This window comes from Capronia coronata (genome assembly GCF_000585585.1).
Source record: "Capronia coronata CBS 617.96 chromosome Unknown acBCG-supercont1.1, whole genome shotgun sequence".
Classification (NCBI taxonomy): Eukaryota; Fungi; Ascomycota; class Eurotiomycetes; order Chaetothyriales; family Herpotrichiellaceae; genus Capronia; species Capronia coronata.
Genome location: NW_006912893.1, coordinates 3,744,917 through 3,762,193, shown reverse-complemented (window position 1 = coordinate 3,762,193; position 17,277 = coordinate 3,744,917). Strand labels below are relative to the sequence as shown.

Genomic DNA, 17,277 nt, shown 5'->3' with positions numbered 1-17,277 from the left:
CCTTTTAGTCACCTATACCTACAAAGTCCGTACCTGTCTACAAACCTTCTATTCCCACAACCTCTCCTGTCGAGCTCGTACAGTCCAAACTGTGCCAATGGGATCCTCAAGTTCCAAAGTCGCAGGCAGAGCCGCCGGAGCAGCTCGTCGCCAGTACCCCTCAACCTCTTCCATCACGCAGAATGAACCGTCCACATCCAATGCACCTCCACAAGCCAAACCCAAACCCTCTGCTCCGGCACAAGTCCAGCCCAGTCCGCAAACCTCGCCTCCTGTAGACACTAGGTCTGATCTTATTGACCTGGACGGCCGAGATCCTCAATTCGACTCGGCACTCCGCAATCTCGGTCCTGCCCAACCCCCATCGTTAATGCAAGATCGCGGTCGTCCGGCCGAAGAGGCATTTCCTACGTCCACCCAACCTATGCAGCACGGGCGGAATATCTTCCCTACGTCTGCGCCCAATCCCGCCCTCATACTCGTCGAGTCACGCCAGAGGATCACCAGGCGCTGGGAGTCGGAATTGGACGATCAAGGAAGACGGGGCTTCGCTGGCAGGACGCTCGTCAGTGCGAGGGAGATCAAAGAAGCGTTGGTTATGCGAGATGAAAAGGGGAAGCCGTCTAGTGAGGTTGAAAAGCAGCTGGCATTGAAGCCGGGTATCTTGGACCAGTTGGTGCCCAAAAGAGTTATCGCGAATGCTTGACACCTCGTTATACTGTCCTGTCGCTGGCACCAAAGGCATGCAGTCATATACCCTGAATTCCAACTTTGCCTGCGGCAAGACGATGCGGAGCTGTTCGATACACTGCCAGTGGAATCGGGGCCTGCACATGTATCAAGTCACTTGGGCGGCATCACACAGCAAGTGCGCGAAGGAACCACTTGTGAAGCCAGTCAATGGGTTTTGCCATGGCCACCAAACTGGCGTTGACTGTTTAGCAGAGGATCAATGTCGTGACATATGGCCACGGCGATACAAATTGTCAACGATCTCTGCAAGGACACTGGCCTTCTGACAAAGTCGCCCGAGCTGCATTGGAGGCGAGATGACCTTGTCACTGCTTGCCGCTACACCCCTTAGGCACAGCGATCCTCCTACGGATTGGGTCACGTCAACACCAAAGTCGGCAATTGGCCCTCCATTAGCATCACCGGGTCTTTGACTGTCACGAAGGTGACTTCTTTCTTCCGCGAGATGCCTTCTTCGCCGCCCCGAATCCGCAATGCAATGCCTAAGCTGCCAACGTCCTCGCCGCCCATTGTCTGGCAGTCAGGAAGCCCGACTGAAGAACCGAGGCCATTATCTCAAGAAGCATTGTTGCCTATACTCTGCAAAGGCTTGAACAATCGGATCCTTTCATGACACGCCGCTTTGTCAGCTCTTTGTCCTCTCTCCTTCTGAAGATAGGTGCTTACGCAAAACAAAGTATATCAGTGACCTCTTTGTTCGTCACCTGTTTGTTGCTTCACAAGGCCATTGTCTCAAAGCGACAAAGCTGTCTGCAGGCCATTTAAGCTTCGTCAACATCCAGCCTCCATTATATATATCATATTCTACCTGACCTCCAGCACCGAGTAAGCAAGATCAATTCTGCAAGTGTCAATTTGAGTCTCGAGCAACAGCAATACCTATAACTCACTTCAACTAACTTGATCACAGCGACCGCCCGGATTGCAATTAGTCAGTCCGCCATGTCATCTTCACCTGAACAGTCGGGTAAATTGCCCTTTACTTTTGGTATCGAAATTGAGTTTCTCTTTGGTGTTGACAATGTACAGGTCTCTTCCGATCCGGCACATCGACATCTCCTTGTCGAGAACAGCATTATCCACGACGATGATCTGTACGATCCCGAATTCGAAGTCCTTCAGGTTGCCGACCTCGGGGATGTTGCAGGCCTTTTCCAAGCGGCTACAGTGCTTCGCCGCAACGGTGCCGACCTGCTGATCAGAACAGAAGCCAAGTCTGATGACGAAGACTTTAGCCGCTGGACCATGACTTTGGAAGCCATGGTGCCTCACCCCGAGTCAGATTCGCAGTTGGCGGCATTGACTGATGGCAAGTATCGACGAGTGGTAGACTGTTCTTTCGCCGGTCTCGAACTCATCAGTCCTATCTTGAAAGTGCCAGACATGACCAACCTTGAGCCCAATGGACTGGTGGAGGTCAATCAATTCCTTCAACTTATGGCTGGAGAACAGCCTGGGCCTTGCTTCTTCAGTGCTACGCCCAAAAACGCCAGCGTTCATGTACACATCGGTGTACCACCCACGCCCGAAGGCGATTCGGTTGACATTCCGTTGAATGCTTTGAGACACCTTGCATGGATCTGCATTGCTTTCGAAGACGTAATCACTCTTTTGCACCACCCAGAGCGACATGGATACGTCAACAGCAAGATCTGGCCGAATGCCCAGCCGAACCGCGTGTTTTTGGGACGAAACGATCCCTTGGAACCGCTCCACAACTGTGCGGAAAAAGGACGGCCATTCTATCCGCAAGAGGAATTCGCCAAGATCTTCAACTTTGAGTATTGCGACGAGGACATGGATAGGAAAGAGCTAAAGCACCTTTTGTGTTTTAGGATGGGCCCCCTCTCTGGCTATCCGACGGAAAGAACTTTTGTCAACTTCGCCAACATTGTCCCATTCCCCGGTGATCCTGCACATGCCAAGAAGACCATCGAGTTTCGCCAACACCATGGCACCCTCTCTGCCGAGGACATTAGTGAGTGGGTTTTGTTTGTTACCGCACTGGTGCGCGCCGCAGAACGTAAGGCCGACGAGAGCCCTAGCCAGACCGATTTGCCCGTCGAATTCATTGACAAGGTCATTGAAGCACAAGGCAATTATGCAAAGCAGTTACTGACTTTCCAACAGGCATGGAAATATGCCGACATCCTACACTGCAAGGAGCGTTCCATGAAGGAGCTGTTTGACCTGCTGGAGCTGCCACTCGAACGACGACAATACTGGTGGAATAGGGCTATGAAGTTCGCCTCGGAAGAGTTCTTGGAATATCGCCGCATGAGTACCTGCGACCCGCCATGCCAGAATCTTCCCATGAGGGACTGTGCAGGGTGGGAAGAGGGAGAATTGATCCCTCAGCCGTGGGACACAGTACAATCTTGTCGGTCTTGCAAGAGGTAAATCAACCAGCGGGCGGAGTTGAAGTCAAGAAGTCAAGAAGCGTTCCGAACCAACCAGAATACCAACAGAATTTTGATATATATCCATAATCATAACATATCACCAGGATCAACAAGTCATGCTTACTACAGCCATATAATATCTTTCCTTTTCTTTCCCCTTTCCACTCTTCTATGTCACAATTTCGCCGTAACTTTCACTGTTTGGCTGTTACTACTAGCAGTACCGACATTGTCATCGTTACCAGCCAACAAGTCCTCGATCTCAATCTCACTCGTGCACAAAATACACGTATCCTCCAACGCAGGGACGCGGTATTTTAGATTGACAGCCTGATAGTCCTCACTGGCCAACATATCCGCGAAATGCAATATCGACGGATACGACGCGAGGGCGAACTCATGCCAGGAGCTCCCGGATTTCGCATCTTCTTCTGCTTGCTGGTCTCTCTGGTCAATCACCACATTCCCCACCAGCTTTGCAACCCCTCCACGCCTCCTCCCAATCGACTCCCCGAACGCCTTCCCATACTTCAAATACGACTCCTTCATCCCCGCCTTGAACGCCAACAGATTCAGCATCGACAGCGGATTGCGGCCTGCACGGGTCTCAGCGAACGACTCGATCCACCGCGCCAACTCGGCGGATAGCTCGAGCGTCTGAGCGCTCTTGCCGATCCGTGGATTGTCCAGCGCTCCTGTCAAAGCTGGTACGGATGAGGGATCAGGATGCAGGAGTTGGGGGTTTGTGGATATGGCGAAGTCTCGGGTGAGGCGGGACGGGATTCCTGCTGTGGTGGACCAGTGCTGTGAGATTTGGGATCGTAGTGGGTTTTGAAGGAGTGGTGTCTTTGTCTTTGTCGATGTCGGTGTCGATGTCTTTGTCTTTATCTCTGTTTCAGGGTGGGCGGTAGTGTCGGCGAGGAGGATCACTAGTAAATCCCATGGCTGTGAGGTGTTGAGGAGTTCGCCGGTGTCGATTTTCGTAGGCGTGATGATCCAGCGGATGACTTTGCTGATGACCAGCGGATGGAGAGTTGTAGTGGCTTTGAGGGTTTGAAGGAAGGAGATGAGACTGGTTTCTTGGGTGAGGGAGATCAGGTGGATTGTTGCCAGAGGCATTGTTTTTGTCTGTTTGGTTGATATTGGGTGTTTGATCAAGGAGTATTGGCTGTCTGCTGGTAGTCCGCGGTTGAAGAGGCCTCAATAACAGATGATGTATGCGACGGGGCGGTGCGGATTGGGGACTCAAAGCAGATTGGGATTATATAGTAATGTAAGTATCGCTGAGATCACGTCGACCATGAAGGCGAGGCCGGGTTGAAGTATACGTTTATAGACTGATATAGCCCATGACAACTTCCCGGCCGCTCAGATACAGCCTCGGTACAAGGCTCGTCGACATAGTGATCCTCCTCCTACTTCACGCTGTACTCCGGATCAGATCCTGGATGTCGATGATGTGGAGTCGATTACTAACTCTGGACATAAGTGGAGTCGGAAATCCGAGTGGGGAAATCCGAGTGGGGAAATCCAACCCAAAGATCTAATCTTATCTCGTTACCGCCGCCAAACTTTACGATTCTTCAGTTCTCGGCAGCTTTTTTTCCTGGCGCTCTGCGATGCGACGACTAGACAGACAGACAACTAGACAGACATACCACTGTTATAACTTCCTTTCTCGCCATTGTAGATTGGTCTCACGGCACACACATTCTGTCCCATCCATCTACTACCTTCCTACACACTGTACTTCGCACAACGACCGATTCGAAAGTTATTCGTTCTTCCGCGTCAAGGAAGACCAGCGCCAGCATCAGCCTCGACGCCGACGAATTCGTTCCCAACGCGCACCACGCCGATCCCCTTTCCCTTCCTTTCGCTTGTCCAGAAGCAACTCCGAACATTTACACTCACATCTACGGCTGAGGTAAACTTGTCCAGACACAACAATGGCAGGCCTATCCCCACTACCCACACACCACCTCCACAGCTCTACGCGGCTCAGCCACCGCGAAGCACACACGTTCCTGTCCACCTTCCTCGAACGAGCCGACACCGACGCCGCATACCGGCCCGACTCGACGCTGACCGAGCGCGGACCGCAAGCTGTGTCGACGACCGCGAGTTCGAACTTGACGCTCCACCATCTGAAACGCATTCTTCTGGGCATGGAGGGAAAACGGGTCGGCGGAGATCTGGCTGGGTCGGGAGTTGCAGAAGGAGATGTCGTGACAGACGATAATACAGCGACACCCGCCACCGCCACAACCACAAATGCACGCACCAAACGAGGTCTCGAGAACGACGCAGAGTCACAGCATCAAAACTCCAAGAAATCGAAACGCAAGCTCTACAACGACGACGATTCAGCGGCAGCAGCGGCAGCAAACGATAGTGATGGGCCCGCTGTGGCTGCTGGCTTGGACGGCGAGGGGTGGCAGGATAAAGACGCCTTCGCGCTGGCGCAGACAGAGGAGGATCTGGAGGCTACGGCGGACGATCGGCATCCTGGGGCGGATCTGGACCAGCCGGCGGATGAGGCTGAGGAGGTGGAAATGATGCGCGTCCAAGTCGAAGGCGCCGGCGCGGGCAACCGAATAGACAAGGAAGAGAGGAAGAGATTGAAGAAACTGCGCAACAAGGAAAACCAGGTCAAAAAGGCCGAAGAGTCGAAAAAGAAGAGCAGGAAATGAAGATTTTTCGACACCTTTGGGCTGCCTTTGGGTCATGCGACCAAGGTTTGCTTTTGTACACCATGCCTTCTATCGTTGACATGTCAACATTCTACGGGCTGTTGCGATCGGGCCCTTCGCAAACCGGCGACTATTCTTTTCTGGCGGCCCTGTGTTGCCCACAGATTTGGATTCTGCTTCATGCAAGTCCGTTCATGGCTCGAGGCGACTATCGCAAACACCAAGGCCTGACAAAGGAACATGGACCCAAACAGAGGTGCTGCTGCACTTTTCTCCCGCCGTTCTGACCACCAGTAGTGACCTGGCAGTCTGCCGCGGTGGAGATCTCGGTCAAAGAAGCACAACACGTATTCCTCACAACTCTCGGTCGCTCGCCTTGACAACCTCTGCATCCACAACCTTTTCATCCAGCTCTACCCCCTTGCCGTTTGGAGCGGGCTTTGAGCTCTTCCATCCCAGTGCGGCCAACCTCTCCGCCAGGATAGGATGGCTGTAGTGATAGCTCGCATACATCCAGTCTGCATCCATGGTGCTCAGATTCTGCACTTGCAACTTGATCAGACTCCTGGCAAGTTCTTTCTGAAACCCGAGATTTCGGGCGAATTCGTCGGCCTCGAATTCGAATTTGCGAGAAAGAACGTTCATCAGGAGTTTGACAACGGCGTCCATGGGAGCCAGAGCGTCGGAGAATAGGATGAAGCCGATAATGATTGGGTGAGAGTTATGGAAGCCGAAAGATGAATAGAGCGAGTGATTGTCAATGAAGATGCTGAAGAGGGCAAAGATGTAGAACATATGGAACTAATAACCCTCGGTCAGTAAAGGGGCACAGGGACAGTACGGGGAGCAGCTATCCCCCAGCCAGACGACGTACCTGAGCAATTCCAAAAAGTTTGGTCGTATGCGAAAGACTCCAATGGCCGAGTTCATGTCCAAGAACCGCGACCACTTCTTGAGGCTCGCTCTTCTCAATCAATGTATCGTAGATGACAATGTGCTTCTTCCACGGCAGACCGAAAAAGTATGCATTGCTGTGAGCACTGCGTTTACTTCCGTCAATAACATACAGGGAGCTGAGAGGGAACTCGAGTTTCGCCGCCAGCGACTCTACTCCAGATTTCAGTTCTCCAGGTTCTAATGGTGACAGTTTGTTGAAGAGCGGAAGGATGAAGATCGGATAGATGGTGATGGCGAAGAGTTGGACCACAATGCCGAACAACCACAGATAGTAGAAGAATCTTGTACCCGTCACCTGAATGATCTTCAAGAAGGCGCTGAGCAATGGCGTTCCCAGCGCGACCATCAGAGCCTGGCCCTTGAGCATGTCCGTAAGCCATAATTTGACCGTTTGCTTGTTAAACCCAAACTTCTCTTCCAGGACGAAGGTGCCGTAGTATGAGAGCGGGAGTGACAGGATTTGCGAGATGAAGCTGAAAGCAAAGAAGAACAGAACCGAGTGCGAGATCTCGCCGGAGAATCGTTCAGGGAGGTAGCGGGACAGCCAAAAGCCAGTCAAGGACCAGAGCTTAGGGAGGATATCGTATTGAATGAACAGGACATTTTGGATCTGCGAATACAGGCCAGAGAGGAAACCGAACTTCATCTTTGCGCGTCCATATGCCTTCAAGCAATCAGTAAGGGAGACGATGTCCGACGGAATAGAGCGAGTGTCCTTACTTGACTCTGGTCATACACTTCTTGTGAGATCTCATCTTCCAGTGTCTTCGGGGGTTTGTTCCTCTGCAGAACCTTATACTGCCTCAAGGACAGAAACCCTTCCAAAGCGAATTGTCCCAGAGAAAATCCAAGGATCAGCTTCTTCCATGGAAATCCAGGTCGGTCGAGGAATGCTGCAAGGCGCTGCGGCAGGTTAGTCTGATGGTTCTTGACACGACTTGTGGCCGCAAGGAGTATACGCACTCGTGGGAAGTCGCCCAACATCTGCAACAGCGAAGCCATTTCCAAGACCCAAGAGTCAACTCAGGGTCGATGGAAAAACTTGAGAGGAAACGCAGATGACAGTATGAGACTGTCGACGAGGTGTGTTGCGGTCGACTGCCTGAGACAGCGCGACCCCCATACTGCATACCTACCTTATGTTTGAAGTGGAGGCCGAACAAGGCAGGTGCGGCGAGTGCGGTTGATCCTCTGGTAGAGCGACATTTTCGATGATGAACACTCAATTCATTGTCTTTCATACAACGCTAACCACAACTCACGGACCAACACTGGCACAGCACTCTGCCTTTGTCCATTGTTCTAGAACTCTTCCTCTACGTCTTCTTCAGATCCGCCTTCAAACTGAGCCAACATGTGCCGCATATGTGGGCGAGTAGTCAAATGTATCTTCGATACGATGCCTTCTCGAATCCACCACGTCCCTAGCCGAAGGTGAGCTTCGCCAATTGTGAAAGGTCTTGAGGACGACAGCGCTGACCAGCATGAACTTGAACAGAGCTTTCACCACGGTCCGACGGATGGCGGCGCCCTCTGCGGCCGTCTCGAGATATACATTATCTTCAACTACTTCTCTAGTTCGCGCATTTGGCGGACTGTCCCTCCAGACCACCACGGCCTCTCTCGCACCTACGAATCCTTTGTTGAGCACAAGGACCCTCCGTTCTTCGATATCCAGACCTTCCTCTCAACCCCAACTCTGTGCGTCCTCTCGTTCATTCTCGACCACTTCCGCTCTTTGCGGCTACCGACGGCGGATGGACACTTATAGCCCCTCGCGCAGGGTCCAGAAGCGCCGGCATGGATATCTGGCAAGGTTGAAATCCAAAGGTGGAAGGGCGGTCCTGATGCGCCGGAAATTGAAGGGTCGGAAGTATTTATCTTGGTAATTCGTGGAAGGTCGACGGGGGACGGAGTGGTCGGCTGCTATTTCTGGCGTACAAAGAGACCGCCTTTCAAACGTCTGTATATTGGTTATGCATAATAAGGTCAAGGTGCATCTAAATGCGATGTTCGGCCGGGTGCGTCGTTTACTTCTGGCTCTACACTACGAGATTGCTGTGCATTTTATGGAATCAAACATTTCTCATTTGAAATCTACACGTTTATGCCGCAACCTGAGGAGAAGTCTTGTTCTCGTCGCGCAAATGAGCAAAGCTCTGGGCCTCAAATTTGGGCTCCTCGACAATCTGGCTGGCCTCCGTCTGCATGGGTTCGAGGCCCCATCGTTGAAACATGGCCTTGTCCTCGTCCCAGCCATTGCACTCAGTCGTGAGCATTTTCTCTCCCGTGAAGATGGCATTGGCTCCCGCCATGAAGCATAGCATCTGCTCACTCTCGGGCATGGTGACTCTTCCTGCTGCAATCCGAATGATCGTCTGGGGCATGACCAGACGAGCGGTTGCGATGCAACGGACAATATCTTCTAGTTTCACTGGTTCTTGACCGAACATGGGCGTTCCCTTGATCGGGACAAGTTTGTTGACGGGAAATGATTCGGGATGTTCTGGCAACGTAGCCAGTGTGTGGATCAAGCCGACATGGTCTGTCTCAGGGGTCTCACCCAGGCCAAGGATGCCACCGCTGCAGACGTGGATGCCGGCCTCGCGGACATTCTCCAGAGTCTGCAATCGCTCATCGTAGGTGCGTGTAGTGATAACGTTGGGATAATGTTCGCGGGAGGTGTCGAGATTGTGGTTGTAGGCAGTCAGGCCGGCTTCTTTCAACTCTTTCGCTTGTTGCTTGTCTAGCATGCCGAGGGTAACGCAAGCTTCCATGCCCAGGCCTCGTACACCTTTGACCATTTCAACAATATTCTTCAGGCCTCTTGTCCGTCCACGCATATCACGCCAGGCGGCACCCATACAGAAGCGATTTGACCCATTGGCTTTGGCGATCTTGGCCGCCTCGATGACGGAGTCGACGGTGGAGAGTTTGGTGGTTTGGAGGTTAGTCTTGTATCGAGAAGATTGAGCACAATAGGAGCAGTCTTCTGTGCATCCCCCAGTCTTGATGTTCATCAATGTACACAATTGGACAGCTGACGGTTTGTGGAATCGGCGGTGGACGGTGCCCTGACAGATTTATGAGATGCCAGTCCGATCGTTTGACTGATTAACTCACTGCAGCAAAGGCCAGCTCCATGAGAGGAGTCTGGTGTATCTGTGAGATCTCATCTTTGGTCCAGTTGTTGCGAGGTCCGGTGGCATTGACGGCCTGCTCGAAGACAGACTGGCTCTGGGGTTGTGGTGGGGGAGGACTTTGGCTTAGACTGGCTGTCGTGCGAGGCACATCGTGGACGATGCTGTAGTAGCGGGCGTAGGACGTCGTTTTGATCACCCTGCGAGTCACTGTGCGACTCATGCTTGCCAGTTCCATGCTGACGGGCGTTTAAGAGGTCGATAAAGGTGTCTGGTGCTCGAGGATGATTACAAGATGAATATCCTCTGGGCCTTAAGAGGACATGGTGGGACCTTTGGGGGCCTCAAATCAAGCCTGCGGTATTGGAGAGTTGAGTCTGCCCCTCGGCCTCTAATAACATTGTTACTATTATTGACCTGCTGCAGGAACCAGCGACCCATCGGAAATCCCCAACCAAACCACCACAGATACCTATACATTATGATGTTTCCACCATTGCCAGCAGTTGTTGCTGTGATCGTCGCTCTCTGTACCAAACAGCTCTGCGGCCGCACAGGCTGATCACGCTGATGCGTGTCAAAGGATACCTAGGTAGGTTTGCTTTCTGTGATGCCTAACAAAGCCAATCGTGGCTGACCAGCTCCTATCCCAACGTATTTTGTGAGTCAGCGAAGTCCCATACAAGATGCTTGTAATATTCCAGGGTATCTGCAATGCCCTTTTGTCGCTCTGCTGGTTTACAAACCGGATATATGCATGTCAGTCCTACTGATGCCGGATACTTGGCCATCATCGCTACGCATTTGACGTTGCCACGCGAATTCACAGCGTGTTCAAGGTCCCGAATGTCTACGTCGAGGGCTCCTTAGATGGACCAAAGTTCAACCTCACGGGCATGTTCAACTGCTTTGAAACTCACAGACGATACAAATACTCAAAGGAGTAACGCAGATAAGGTTGTCGAACACCCCTCGGCAGCCTCAGGCAAACAGGGGTCAGAAGCATCCAGCAAGGTTCTGGCTTCCATGGAACGGTAAGAACTAATCTACAGGTTTATAGGCGGCGCGTTCACACCGCCAGCGTCCAAGCTTTAAACCACTGGGCTCAAAGACACCTTTCTCTGGCATAATCGCAGCGAAAGACCCTAAGCCGAGTTGATTGGCGATGATTTCAAAAAGAGTACCGGCAATCACAGACCCTAGCTGGGCTCAAAACAATCTGTGAGTTGATCATTCGAAGGTTTGGACCAACTAGTGGAAAGTTAGAGAGCGCATGATCTTCCAGAGAAGCGGTTTTTTCGTTGGATGAAAATTTATTGCAGCGCCTCTTGAGAGGTATATTATATCAACGGCAAGTCGTCAATGATCCTAGGCGCATTTGGTTTCACGGCTTGTTCTACATCAGCGAAGACCGTCACCCGGACAATGGTGTCAGCGCCTGCTCAGCGCCTGCTCACGTCCTCTGCAATGTGCATGGTTTCAAGTCTCCTCGAGTCAACGGTGCGTGTACACCAGAGTTGTTGGGGCTTTTAAATTTCGTTAGCTACCTGAAGACACCAGCACAAAAGGACAAGTTGAACTATTGCTTACACCATCACATACCAGACGCCTCGATTTGGAAACCTTTGCGGAATAACGCTTATTTTTTGCAGATCCCCCAATAAAAGTGCAATATGGGAAGCCCCGTTTCGCGCATGGAGAATCTACCTACGCGAAGTATCCAGCCAGAAGCAAGAAATTACGGCGCCATCTATAAGAAAACCTGGTCATGAAACCCAAAAATGCATTTCCTCAATATCTGAAGCAAGATTTATACCGCCACCTTCACCTATTGCTCTTCGGTAGACGAGCGGATTCGACGAGCAGTACTAGCAGCACACATGGCCCGTGTTGCCGTTCCGCTCCTGGAATGCCGTGCTTCCTCATGCATGCTTCTGTTGAGTCATGGGATGGAATGTCCATTACATACTTAAAGGCGTCTGTGCTGCCGTTATTGTGGTCATGTTCGAGCAGTCCTTGTTGTTACTGAGATATGTTATATTATCCCCATCTCTTGACACCAGCTATACATTAGGACGAGACGCTCAATCTGGATAACATGTCAGGCACTACGGTGAAAAATGGCAACCTTGCACCCACATCAACAAAATATACAGCTGGCAAAAGAAGCCCCAGTGCCGGTCGAAGCTCCAAGCAACCAGAGCCGAAGAAATCAAAACAAACTGCGACAAACGACTCGAAACACACACTACGAGCTCCAGTGCATGCTACCACGTTTGGCATCGAGTTTGAATTTACTGTCGCCTTCAAACAAGACCTGTTGGAGTCCACTTTGGCCCGGCACAATCTCAACGCAGATATTATCAAACACTTTACAGACAACGAGCACCGCAATCTTCTCGGGGAATTTGCGCAGCATTATGAAGGCAATCCATCACATAACTGCAGATTCCGGTATCCTTCTTGGGCACTACATGTCCCGCAAGAGGATATCGTATCCATGAACGGGTTGCACCACGGGAATTTCATCACCAAAATGACCCAAGAGAAGCAGTGGATGAGGAGATACGTTATGGAACCACTCCTCATGGTCAAGGAAAATCTACAACAGAAGAAACTCCCCTGCAACGTCGTTGGATGGGTCGAGCCAGACCCTGCCAATCCCAGCGACCCCAAGCTAGCAGAAATACCGTTTCCTGGGGAGGATGAGGCCATTATGATCCGAAAGAGCATTGTTGACTACACAGACTGGACATTGACAAACGATCACACTCTCGTTGGACCACTGCGAAGCCAGCTCAGAGAGCATCTCGAAAAGGAAGGAGTATCAAAAAAGGAGGTCGACAGCTGGGACAGCAGTGGAGTAGAACTGGTATCGCCCGTGTTTGAGTTGGAAAAGAAAACCGAAGCGTTTGAATCGGTTGGGAAATACCTTGATTCTCTCTCCGGAAAAGACACGTCAATCATGGAGTCTGTATGGGCCAGCACCCATGTTCACATAGGCCTTGTTTTTGAAAACCCAGAAGACATGCCCATGCTATTACTGCAGCACTTGGCATATATTCTCGTTCTACATGAAGACCTGCTCACCAAGTGCCATCCACGAAGTCGAAGTGGTGTCGAGCTCCAAACATCAAGCCCTTCCGAAGCTCCCTTGAAAGACTACGACGACGCCGAAGATGAAGATGAAGATGAAGAATTCGACCCCGACGCTCCCGTCGAACCCCCACCATCGCCAAGTGAGCAGGAAAAAGAACAAGAAAACGAAGCAAAGGTGCTAGCCTTCGAGGCCGAGTACACCGGAGTCGGTAATGTCGACTCCAATGCTCGGTATCTACGCCAACACCTGACCAGGCAGAATCCTCGCCACCAACTCCGCGAGATCAGAGACCAGATATTTCAGGAACAGGGAACAATATTCGATCTAGTCGAACTTCTACAACGACCGACAGATGCCTCTGATCGACATGGCAACAGACACCGCGGATATATGTACAACTTTGCCAATCTTTGGGCTTTGGCGAAAGGAGAGACGCCTTGGAAACCCATCAAACCCACCATCGAGTTTCGACAACACGCCTGCACTTTGGACAGCGAAGTGGTACGACACTGGGTGCCGCTGCTTGAAGCCATTGTCAACACCGCCGAAAGGAAAGCCGCACAAACCACTCAGTTCAACAATTCTACTCCTCTGGATGCAACCCGCACTTTTGCAGAACGAGAAGCGAGCAAATATCCTACCGCGTCAGGCACTTGGCCATACGAGACAATGCAAAGTTTCTGTGTACGATTTCTAGGTCTGGATGACGAAGAGGGGGATTACTGGCAAGGAAGATTTGAGACATATAAGGACGACAGGCCTGTCAAGGCATAATATTGTGATTATTTGGCGAGGGTGACCTCCTGGAGGACAATTTCTTAGGTCACAATCTTGGAAAGACGATCTACAGGGATAGAAAATGTTGACGGATGCACTTGGAAAGGGCGGCCCCGTCGAAGCCATTATTTAACAGAACATTTTGTGCGGGAAACACTCCTAGAATACAATCTTCGATACCATTTTTGGGAAGCAGACTATCCTGGACATCAACCGCTTAGAAGACGAAGCAGGATCATCTTGGGAGGTATATCGGCCGAAGGAATCCCCCCAGAGGATGACAGATGAAGACAATTCTTCAGGGTAGTATCTTGTAGATAGACTCCTGGTGCTCAGATAGCCTGACTGGATCGGTCAAGCATCGGAACAATTCAGACCTAGGGACTTCCTTTGCAAGGATCTAGGCGAGTGGAAACACATAGGTAGAGAGCAATCAGAACACGCAAACGACGTGTCGACACCTATCAGACAAGACCGAAACGAGATCGTAACACATGCGGTATGAGGGCTTCTGACTTGTTGTCCATCCATATCAGCCAGGTTCGATGCCTACACCTGGCTTCGCCTCAAACAGATGCGACACAACTGAGATGTACAGCGTGACTCCAACACAGGGCAGATAAAGAACAGAAGAAAATGGCGTGGTAAACAGTCCATGCATCGTATGCAGCCTTGTCACCACACCGTGATGGACTCAGCCTTGTCGGCAAACATACCCAAAACATCGACCCACCAGGTGGAATCTGCTAGTCCGGCGAACGGCCGACCCGCCGCTCAGCCTCGCCTCAGTAGCCAATAACAGAACAGAAATAGCCACCGGGCGACTTGCCGGATATCCGCTTTCGCTACTGGTCCTGAGGACCTCACTGTTCATTTTTCTTCCACCCGAACAGCCATTCCGATAACATGAATATATATATTGCCCAGGAGATGCCCAACAAGACTTCACTTACACAGATTGACGATTCGTTCGTTCACCGGTAGGGTAGTTCTCACTTTTCAAACTCTATAAGCACGAAAAATCTCTCCATGTCAGTCTTATAGACAACTTGAACCTGAGAAATTGAATCGAGATCCCACTCCAACGAATGCCATCACCGCCCTCGGGAATCCCACGGCAGTCCGAAAACCACGATAATGTAGCCGAAAGCAACAGCTCCTCTCCTGGATCTCCTCTGGAACCCAGCAGCAGAGAGGACTTACAAAAATCACTGGGCCAAAATGCAATATACGAAAATCCCCATCCCCATCCGCCTCGCTGGGCCAAACAGCCGCCCACCCGGCCCAGCCTGGCACCAGGCATCTCAGCCATGGCGCGGCGGCCGTCTTTCATCGACGAAGAAGAAGACTCGATCGCCACGGCGACAGCAGCGGACCGGTCTTCGAAGATATCTTCCAAGGAAACGTCGGTGACATGGATGTCGCTGCCCAAGAAGGGCCAGTTGGCCATCCTGACCATTGCGCGACTGTCGGAGCCTCTAACGGAGCGATCGTTGGCGGCATACATGTTTTATCAGCTTCGCTTCTTCGACTCGAGTCTGCCGGACAGCACGATCGCGAGCCAAGGCGGCATGCTCACAGCGTCGTTCGCCGCCGCGCAGTTCCTGACGGCCGTCTGGTGGGGGCGAGCGGCCGATACGCCGTGGATCGGTCGGAAGAGAGTCTTGCTCGTGGGACTGTTTGGGACGTGCGTGAGTTGTGTCGGGGTCGGGTTCTCGCGTTCTTTCGCCCAGGCGTTGTTCTTCCGCGCGTGCGCTGGATGTCTGAACGGGAACGTGGGGGTGATGAGAACGATGATTAGTGAGATCATTAAGGAGAAGAAGTATGGAGGTCCCGAAGTTCTTGGTTTGTGTTGACATCTCTCTAACGAACCTGACCAGATATCAGTCACGCGCGTTTCTTCTCCTTCCAATGTGTTTCAATATAGGTGAGTTCAGATCTTTGCTGGAATTGAAGAACAAACTTCCTTTCATGGAGAACTTCTCTAACAAAGTCAATCATTCATTCAGGCGTCGTCATCGGACCTATCCTAGGCGGGTTCCTCGCAGACCCCATCACCTCGTTTCCACATCTGTTTGGCCCGGATTCCGTGCTGGGCGGGAAGAAGGGCGTCAAATGGATGGAGGCCTTCCCCTACGCCCTCCCGAATGTCGTCAGCGCATGCTTCATCCTGGTCTCGGCGCTCTGCGTCGTTCTTGGTCTGGACGAAACACACCCGGCCCTCAGCAATAAACAAGACTACGGCCGCAAACTAGGGAACTGGATTTTCCGCTTCGTTGCGCGCTGCTTCCACCATAACAAAAGACCGTCCGGGTACGAATATACCCAACTCGACGACGACAACCAAGACCAAATCCAAGTCGAATTACAACCAACCAGCACCAGCACTAGCACCACCATACACAACCATGACCATGACCACGACCATGACAATAACAATGACAACGACAACGCCCATGACCAAGTATCTTCTCAACAAGACAGAGATATCGAATCATCGCCTTCACCCTTCCCACTTCGCGAAGCAGCAGCAGCCACAGCTGCAGCCCCAACCAACATCTCCCTCCTCGTCGTCAAACTGCCCTTCCGACAAATCTTCACCAAAAATGTCCTCCTCACCCTCCTCACGCACCACCTCCTAGCGCTACACCTAAGCGCCTTCAACGCCCTGATCTTCCTATTCCTCCCGGCCCCCCGCTCGCCAAACTCGCACGCCCACCTCCCATTCCAATTCACCGGCGGCCTGGGCCTGTCGTCGGAGCGCGTCGGCCTGGCGACCGCCATCATCGGCGTGCTCGGCTTCCCGCTGCAAATCCTACTATACCCGTCGGTCAATTCCAAACTGGGCACGCTGCGCAGCTACAAGGTGTTCCTGCCGTTCTCGGTGCTCGCGTACGCCATCATCCCGTATCTGGCGCTCGTGCCGGACCGGGCGGTGCTGGTGTGGCCCGCCCTGACACTGGTGCTGGCGCTGCAGGTGCTGTCGCGCACGTTCGCGCTGCCCAGCGGCACCATCCTCGTCAACAACTGTACGCCGCATCCGAGCGTGTTGGGGACCATCCATGGCGTCGCGCAGAGCGTGTCGTCTGGCGCGAGGACCGTCGGGCCAACCCTGGGTGGGTATTTGTTGGGGGTGGGTTTGGGTGGGAATTGCGTCGGTGCCGTTTGGTGGGCGGCTGCGGGGGTGGCGGTGTTGAACTGGGTGTTGCTTTGGTTTGTTTTTGAGGGTGATGCTGGGAGTTCGGTTGGGTAGGTCTCCTCTTGGTGGCAGATGATATTACGAAAAGAGAAGAAAACGAGGTGACAGGCGTCGAGGGAGATCAAGATGAAGATCAAGATGAATATGAATATGATTTTAGCGTGCTCGAGATTTAAAAAAGGTCTAGCTATGACATTAGATGCTTTTGTTTCGATGCGTCTCGTCTAAGCGTCCCACGTCCTGCTTCTGTTTTTCG

General features: G+C 52.0%; 8 protein-coding genes across 8 annotated transcripts; 5 read left to right on the top strand and 3 right to left on the bottom strand.

The window, feature by feature from the left end:
• Positions 1 to 97: 97 nt before the first annotated feature.
• On the top strand, positions 98 to 706 carry A1O1_01332 (uncharacterized protein; the record flags this gene model as incomplete). The annotated part of the gene is made up of 1 exon (XM_007722245.1): positions 98 to 706. One exon carries the CDS (start codon positions 98 to 100, stop codon positions 704 to 706), a length of 609 nt encoding a protein of 202 aa, XP_007720435.1.
• A 989-nt stretch (positions 707 to 1,695) lies between these two features.
• A1O1_01331 (uncharacterized protein) lies at positions 1,696 to 3,153 on the top strand (the record flags this gene model as incomplete). Its single annotated transcript, XM_007722244.1, has 1 exon — positions 1,696 to 3,153. The coding sequence occupies one exon, from the start codon at positions 1,696 to 1,698 to the stop codon at positions 3,151 to 3,153; it is 1,458 nt and encodes a 485-aa protein (XP_007720434.1).
• Positions 3,154 to 3,329: 176 nt separating this feature from the next.
• On the bottom strand, positions 3,330 to 4,274 carry A1O1_01330 (uncharacterized protein; the record flags this gene model as incomplete). The annotated part of the gene is made up of 1 exon (XM_007722243.1): positions 3,330 to 4,274. The coding sequence occupies one exon, from the start codon at positions 4,272 to 4,274 to the stop codon at positions 3,330 to 3,332; it is 945 nt and encodes a 314-aa protein (XP_007720433.1).
• Positions 4,275 to 5,104: 830 nt separating this feature from the next.
• On the top strand, positions 5,105 to 5,848 carry A1O1_01329 (uncharacterized protein; the record flags this gene model as incomplete). The annotated part of the gene is made up of 1 exon (XM_007722242.1): positions 5,105 to 5,848. The coding sequence occupies one exon, from the start codon at positions 5,105 to 5,107 to the stop codon at positions 5,846 to 5,848; it is 744 nt and encodes a 247-aa protein (XP_007720432.1).
• A 354-nt stretch (positions 5,849 to 6,202) lies between these two features.
• Positions 6,203 to 7,807, bottom strand: A1O1_01328 (STE24 endopeptidase; the record flags this gene model as incomplete). The annotated part of the gene is made up of 3 exons (XM_007722241.1): positions 6,203 to 6,649; positions 6,723 to 7,469; positions 7,526 to 7,807. The coding sequence occupies 3 exons, from the start codon at positions 7,805 to 7,807 to the stop codon at positions 6,203 to 6,205; spliced, it is 1,476 nt and encodes a 491-aa protein (XP_007720431.1).
• Positions 7,808 to 8,910: 1,103 nt separating this feature from the next.
• Positions 8,911 to 10,183, bottom strand: A1O1_01327 (biotin synthetase; the record flags this gene model as incomplete). The annotated part of the gene is made up of 2 exons (XM_007722240.1): positions 8,911 to 9,879; positions 9,929 to 10,183. The coding sequence occupies 2 exons, from the start codon at positions 10,181 to 10,183 to the stop codon at positions 8,911 to 8,913; spliced, it is 1,224 nt and encodes a 407-aa protein (XP_007720430.1).
• A 1,860-nt stretch (positions 10,184 to 12,043) lies between these two features.
• Positions 12,044 to 13,819, top strand: A1O1_01326 (uncharacterized protein; the record flags this gene model as incomplete). Its single annotated transcript, XM_007722239.1, has 1 exon — positions 12,044 to 13,819. One exon carries the CDS (start codon positions 12,044 to 12,046, stop codon positions 13,817 to 13,819), a length of 1,776 nt encoding a protein of 591 aa, XP_007720429.1.
• A 1,091-nt stretch (positions 13,820 to 14,910) lies between these two features.
• On the top strand, positions 14,911 to 17,075 carry A1O1_01325 (uncharacterized protein; the record flags this gene model as incomplete). The annotated part of the gene is made up of 3 exons (XM_007722238.1): positions 14,911 to 15,644; positions 15,703 to 15,749; positions 15,832 to 17,075. The coding sequence occupies 3 exons, from the start codon at positions 14,911 to 14,913 to the stop codon at positions 17,073 to 17,075; spliced, it is 2,025 nt and encodes a 674-aa protein (XP_007720428.1).
• Between the last annotated feature and the right edge of the window lie 202 nt (positions 17,076 to 17,277).